General features: G+C 38.8%; 1 protein-coding gene across 1 annotated transcript in view; it reads right to left on the minus strand.

The window, feature by feature from the left end:
• Positions 1 to 322: 322 nt before the first annotated feature.
• The window catches only part of hhat (hedgehog acyltransferase), a 20005-nt gene continuing 12579 nt past the window's right edge, over positions 323 to 7748 (minus strand). Inside the window, exons 10-12 of the mRNA XM_063874283.1 lie at positions 6728 to 6929; positions 6165 to 6309; positions 323 to 1905 (exon numbers count right to left, since the gene is read on the minus strand). Coding sequence (XP_063730353.1) covers positions 1820 to 1905; positions 6165 to 6309; positions 6728 to 6929 — 433 coding nt within the window. The 3' untranslated portion in view covers positions 323 to 1819. The remainder of the gene's footprint in view (positions 1906 to 6164; positions 6310 to 6727; positions 6930 to 7748) is intronic.

A 7748-nucleotide genomic window follows, 5' to 3' on the forward strand; every position in this document is an offset into this window, starting at 1 on the left:
ATCTTTGAATCTGTAAGGAAGCAGACTGACCAGTTCATGTAGTTGCACTCGGCTGTGGAGACATCGCTCTCTGTATGCTTTGTGCCTCTTTTGCCAAAGATGAGACTCTGAAGGACAACAACTCTGACCAGTTTATTGCAAGAATTTCAAACACAAGGCTTTATCTTTGCTGACCAAGATTTACAATTACAGACCTGTGCAGGAAGGAGATTTCACTGGCAAACACAGGAACATAGAAACCTTGGGAACAGTCAGTGTTTGTTGCTCAATAATAACCAGAGGTCCACAGGCAACATGAGTTTTTTGTTAACGATGAATCAGTCAGTAATGATTTGAAAAACACTCAACCTGAAATGTATCTCCTTGGATGCCTTGCCCTGAAGATGTTTGCTCTCCTAACTGTGCACTGTGAATAGTACGAGAATCAGATTGTTTTTGCCACATCACACTTTCTAAGCTAAAAAGACCCAAAACAACAACACAGATAAGCCTTTTAAAGCAGCTTTCTGTAACTTCCCCGGACATGGAGTTTGTCTTTAAAACTGTTGACTATTCAGTCATCCCCAACTGGATTACAGAGTAAATAATTTATGGTGATCTGAATTTAAATCGAAAGCTTTTAAGATGTGTAACTCATCGTCAAAGTTGTTCATTATGTTCTGTTGGGGTGAAACTAAACTGAAGCTCATTTAGTTCAAAGTTATTAACCCCATCACGTCACATCAGATCAATTCATAATCACTACCTGATGACTCTGTCCATGAATCCCAGCTTTAACCCTTTTCTTAAGCTAGTTGTCATGCCTCAGTTTCTCAATCTATTGGGCAGTAGATTAACCCCTTTAAAATGACCCAAAAACACTCCAGACTTGTTTGTATCAGGACCTAAACACAGATGGAAAATGAAAATGTGAATGAACCATTACATCAGAAACAGGATGGTTATCCGTCATAAGATGGATGGATATTTGTAATGACTAAGCATAAAAAAAACCTTTAAATCTAAACATGCTGGGGTACTGCACAATTTCGAGCTAAGAGGTACGTTTATAAGAACACAGTAGCACAAAACGAGAAGCTTGTGTTGTTTTTTCCTTATAAATGACATAAACGTGCTGCATTCCAGTGGATAGATGTCATCTATCATTGTTAATTTGTTGAACTAAAAGTTAGTATTCCCTCTGAAGCGTTTAAAAAATACATCGATAAATATTAGTGTCATCCTACTTTACCTAAATTGCATCTGTAAGGGGAATAATGACACTGATCAGGTTCACTGCTGCTCTATTCAGCATTCTGTGCCTTTTGTCTACCTGTGAATAAACAAACACTTTAGTGGCGAGCTGAAGGAGGACGGTAAAATAAAAATTCGCATTTCTCGGGCTTGCCGCACCAGTGAGCAATACTTTATCAAAGTCATATAACCAAACAGATTTAGGGTCCATATTTTTATTTACAGTTTCTTAGAATAACAGTGATTCAGTGCAGTTTATTGTGTAGAAAACATGCATTGACACTCGGAGGGCTCAAATCAACGACTGCCCGGAATTTTGGTCAATTACAGTTTATGTGCACTTACATTTTCCACGAAACTCCTTAGAGAGAATCCACAGTGATCCTTTAAGTCTTAGCTTACAGGCAGATTTTGCACGGCCTTGCAGGTTGTGAAAGTGTCTGCTCAGCTGCACTTCAGCCAGGTTTAGGACGCTCTGTGGATGAGAGTCAGGTGTGCCACAGAGTCTCTGTCTGGTGAGGAGAAGGCTCCGGACTCAGCAGGTAGCATTCAGGGGATTCTGCCTCCGAAACAAAGTCAAGGTTACTCATGGTGGGCGAGAAGTCCACTCGAGTCCAATCTGAGCAAAGCAGTAGAGGAAAGCCAGCATAGGCAGGGCAATGTTGGACCAGCCTGAAATGAAAAGAAAAGAAATGTATCCATCCGTTTTATCTGGAAAGGATTAGACTGCTATGCACTGATGGTTTTTGGGGTAGCTAAAGTAAAGACTTGCATTACAACATCGAAAAACATTCGATAAATGCAAGTTATCAGTTCATCTGGATTTAGTATTTATTGGTATGTGTTTGTTAAAAATCAACTCTTTTGTATTATTGTCTCAACTGCTGCAAACATTTCACTCAAATTCGAAATAGAAATGAGTCTTTAAGAATTTATTTGTAGCAAATGAGATAAAAAGATAAAGAAAGTAGTAGTTTCATTTTGAAAAATACAAATAAAACATGTTTATATTAATTTGTAAACACCACAGCAATATTAACTTAGGAAGAATTTAGAAATCAATAACTGGTGGTATAACCCTGATCTGGTGATATGACCAATCTTTCATTATTGTTGGCATCCTCTTCATCTGTTTGTCACATTGATGTTGTGTGACTTTCTGCCACTCCTGGCGCAAAGACATGTGAGCAGCTCGGCTTTGTTTAATGGCTTGTGACCATCCATTTTTGTCATGGGTTTAAAGAATAACACAAAAATGTTCATTTTATTGAAACACATACCTATAAAAAGTAAAACCAGATAAAGAAATACTTTGCAGTTGTCACTCCACAGCTGTATTTTACAATAGCTACACAGATAAGCAGTAGTAGATAGTTTGCTTTGTTATCCCGGCTCTCTTATACAGTTATTCCCCTTTTTCTATTTATAGCAGCGTCTTGGTTGGTCGAGCTGGCAGGTTAGCACAGCTGTCTGCACCTCCTCCTAAACTGGCTTGCCTCCAGATTATCTCAGTCCCATGCACCTGCACCCACAATGCTTTTCAATGGTCTATTCTTTTCTATTCATGTCAAAATCTCATTCACATACACACTGCCTGCTTTGTGCACAGCTGTACTGTCCATCTCCTGTCTGCAGGAGAGAAAGGTTACATGGGCTGAGCCTAGAAAACCAGAATTTCTACTATGCATCTTTTTATGCTGGAGGGAAGCTTTGTACTGTGAAGTTTTGCTACATCAAAACCTGCTATAGTATGCTGAAAAATAGCATCAATGTTTAAAACAGTTCAAATGTCATATGGAATTTGAAATATTATGTATTTCTGTTCCCTGAATAAATCATACACAGACTTTTAGTTTGGGGCCATTCAAGTTTTCCCTATTTACAGGTATGAACATTTTATTAAAGACCTCAGTGTTTCATATATTTTCCATCCATCTGATTTAAAACTAACAGAGAAAGCAGAACTCAAGCATATAATAAAACGGGAGTATTTTGTGGTCACAAATGAGAAATCGTCGGATCTACTTGCCCTTTTGGATTGAGTTATTGCTGCTGCTAATTACTAAATCCTGGCAAAGACAGTGAAAACAATTACATCTCCTCCAGTCGCATGTTACTATGACTCTAATCAACCAGTGCTGTAATTAAACCAGTTTCTCTGCCACTTGATTAACAGAGTCCTTTGTGTTCATGTGATGGGAAAAGACCACGTGCAGAGAGGCAACTCAAAACTACTATGGAACTGTGATCAGAAGGACTGAGCTACTGGGTATCAGTTTACATCATCAGTAGACTGAGAAAACAAGGACATGCAAATGAGAGATGTCTGTCTGTCTGTCTGTCTGTCTGTCTGTCTGTCTGTCTGTCTGTCTGTCTGTCTGTCTGTCTGTCCTTCTGTCTGTCCCTCCGTCTGTAATTTTTTTCCAATTTCTCATGGTTTCTTCATGAAGAACTGTATATGCTTTAGTGATTCTCTGATTTTTCATCTTTTGGCTTCATTACATGTCACTTATTAGAAGCTTTTATCCAAAGCGACTTACATTCAATACTGTGGCCATCTCCACAGGAGCAATTTGGTGTGAAGTGTCTTGCCCAGGCCACACAACGACATGCTGACTGCAATGGGGCTTGCACCTGCTCTCCCCTGATCCGAAGATCAGCGCACTATGCCACTCGCCACGGCCCCAGTATCATCAGTCAATGTTGTCATTTCTCTGATACTTTGGTTTATATTTCCTGTATACCAAAATGAATGAATTCCCATCACCATTAGCTGTGTTTCATTTTAAGTGCTAATTGGCTAATGCTAGGATTGTAATATACTAAACATTGGCCAACCCTGCGAAAAATCATCGTGCTACAGTAGCATTATCTCTAGCATCGTTTCCATAACCACATTTCCATGCTCCTTTTTCAAGTATCGGATTACAAAGCTGTAAGGAAACAGCAACATTTAAAAAGACCTTCTTCACTGCTGTTTTTCTAGAATAATTTATAGTACTGGCAAACAAGAGTTGGAAGTAAATGTCCTAGTTAAGTAAAAGGGTTCTCTGATTTATTACTAAACAAGTAATAAAATCGCTATTCCACAGTCTGCATAAAACCCTTTCATTCTAGCTACCTCAATTTGCTGGAATGATTCAGACTTTTGAATTTCGCACTGTCTACTAGTATGATACAATTTTAACAACTCTGTGACCCAGCATTATGGCTTTAAAATAATCACACATTGGGGCGACTGGGTGGCACGGAAATAACCAACCCACATCATTATCAGCATATGAGACTGTAAAGACTATTTTTCTTTGATGGTGAAAGAAACATTTAGCACCAGAGAGGTCAAAGAGTGCATTTACGCTACTGCCTACACCAGTATAAATTGCAGACAGGCTGATTTAAAAGCATTGATCTCATGTTAATGAAGCAAACCAGCGCTCGCCCTCGGTGGGATATTATGCAGACACAAGTAATGGCTACAGGCATTTCTGGTGGATCCATTCCATTTCAATTTAAAAGTGTAAAATCTGTACTGAGGGAAAAGAAACAAGATTAATAAGTGGTTTGTTCAATGGTCTATTTAAACATTTGAAATAAGCATCAGGCATTCCCATTTTAAATCCTTTTTTTTTTATTTTAATGGTCCCAATAATCTCCTTAAAGGCCAACTGAGATTCACAGTTTAGTTTGTAGGTCTAAGTCTGAATAATTTATAACAGAGATGGTATTTTATAACAACCTGCTCTTATTTTTAGGTTTCTCTTAACTTATTTACACCAAGTCTACAGGAAGAAGCATAATGGTCCACACAATTTGCTGTGAGGCTGCCCTGCAAAAAACATAATAAACTGCTGACTGGAATATGATCTGCTACAGGCTGTTTAGGCTTCATTTGAAGAGGCCCAACAACTGTACAGCATTATCGGAACATAAATGCTAGTGCTGTTCTGGGTCTGCTGGATGTGTAAACACTAACACTAACTTTATAAAATAAAGTGTTTACAGCTTGTTTCACTTCCCCTGTTACCAAAAATACTTAAGTCTGCTTTAGAAATGGCCAAATTATGAATTCAGCATTAAATAACAGATGTTTTTGATACGTTTATATCACACTATTATACGGTGAAGTATCAGCACTGACTCTGCGCCCGACCTAGCGGCGCCTGCAGCTCAGACTGCTTATCACAAGGAGGCAGGCTTTCAGGAGGGCCTGCCATCTCGCTTTAGGTACCAAATGAGCCAAATAAAGACACAGAGGGCGAAAGAGGGACTGGCACAACCACTTAGCAGATGTCTCTCCGTCGGGGACAATTCGCCCATGCAGAGGCACAATGGGTGCCAGTATAACCCGAGCCTCAACAGCAGCGTAGTAACTTTATCGTATTCTAGGTTTGATTTTTTTTTCCCACAAACATGTATGTGAATTGTTTCTAACTTTAACTTTAAATATAGTATGTTCAGCTGCTTTCACCACTAAAGGAGAAGGTGAAATGTTCTCCATTTTCATCAAAAATAAAAAGTTGAATGATAATCCACATTACATACAAATTAGGGACCGACAATATTTCTTTTTGTTTGCCTTTCAATTTGCCGTTCAAACCCTTGCTTTCATCTTTTTTTATTGGTGCCTTTTGATTTGAGTTTGAGGTTGAATTATAAAGAACAGAAATTTGCTTTAATTTCTTTTGATTCAGTAACATATATGTTGTATTTTAGAAGTATAAAAAGATCAACAGAGGGGAAGAACTGAGAACACTTTGTTATCTGTTTATTTTTAATTATTATAATTAAGCAATATAGTTATTGAGTCACTCAACGAAGTTGTCGAAATGTTCCTCTTGTGTGCTACCAAAAAAAAGTGTAAATGCCCAAATCCTGCTCAAAAAAAGGCACATGGACATCAAATTACGTGAGCATTGAGGAAGTGGATTTACCTTGAATGAAGACACGCTTCCAGAAGATCCTGCCAACATGTAACCCCCCAAGGAACACCAGATTAGAGAGGATGAGCATGGCGGTGGACAAGGCAGAGAAAAGGGCAATGCAACGCCTCTCCATCGCCGGAGAGAAATTTCGCTTCTGGGAAATCAGTAAACAAAAAAGAGAGAAACAAAAGATTTGCATCGTAAATCTGAGAAACTGAGTGCAGCAGAGCACATGGTACTAATGAACTCTGCAACCATAAACTAGAAGAATAACACAGTGTGCCTTCAGACTTCATTAGAGGCCAAAGAAGCAAGAATAGCCTGAACATTTAGACTGTTAATGTATTGGAAACAGACCTTAACTCACATTAATGTTGGCCGTTGGACTGTACATGCCAATTAGATATGACAGCTTCAAACCAGTTTGTCTCCCGTCTGTACTCACTGCAGCAGCTCCAGGCATTATCTCTTATTAAATCAGTTTACATGACCCCTTTATTTCTAGCTACAGGAAATATTTCATCATGCTCACACATCTGAACTGTCAGACTTTAATTGGATTTCAAACTCACAACAATAGAGTGAATGTAAGATGAGGCAAAGACAGACTTCAGTGTGTTTTCCACCACAATTCCAGTCCAATTCATCAGGGCCCAGTACCGCAAGTAGTCATGGCCGCCGTGCCACAGGCAAACGAACCCGAACGCAAGGCCAGTGGACAACATTTGGTAAAGAAGACCGTGGCGTGAACCTCCCAGCGGCACGTAGATGTATCTGGAAAGATGAGTACATAACAGTCAAGAATAAATCTCTAAACACAATCAGAATAAAGCCATTGCTCTTTAAAAGGTCCCCTATTAGCCCGCCTTGTTTCAAAAGTGCTGATTCTGTGTCTGTAGCTTTAAATACAAAATCAGCTGTCACTCCCCACGCCCCTCTGTGTGGTGTTTGATTAAAAAAAACACACAATGGTGCCTTAGGAGGAGAGTCAGGTGATACCGTGGGCGGTTGCTACCTTGGTGGGTTATTGGCTGCAATGGTTGCACAACCCAAAAAAACATCACAGAGTGGCCAAAATCTGATCAGCTCATTTTCAGACAGGTTTTTATATAGATGGACCAGGACAAAAAGAGAGAGAAACTTTCAGAATCCCTTCCCACAGATGGGGACATATTTATGTATAAAAGATGAAAAAGTGCACAAAAAGGTGACCTTTAAAGCAATAACCTGCCTATCACAAGACACAGCACACTTCAAGTAAATTCAAAGTGCTTCTCAAAAAAGAAAAACAATTTCATAAAAAGAAAACATATAATGCAATAGTAACTTATTAAAACACTTTAAAAGCTTCCATTAAAAGCCAATACAATTTAATTAAAATGAAACAAGCCAGGACAGAATAAAAAAGGTATAAAATACAAGAATAAAAGTTACAGTTACAAAACAAGTATTGGGTTGAATCAAAAGCAGCGGCAAAAGAGAAGTATTCAACCTGGATTTCAAAGAAGTGAGAGAGAAACTTTAATGGTAGTAGCTTCCTGATTTATGGAGTATAATGACTCAAGGCTGCTTCTCCATGTGAGTTTGACTCTT

This window comes from Eleginops maclovinus, chromosome 22 (genome assembly GCF_036324505.1).
Source record: "Eleginops maclovinus isolate JMC-PN-2008 ecotype Puerto Natales chromosome 22, JC_Emac_rtc_rv5, whole genome shotgun sequence".
NCBI classification, from domain to species: Eukaryota; Metazoa; Chordata; class Actinopteri; order Perciformes; family Eleginopidae; genus Eleginops; species Eleginops maclovinus.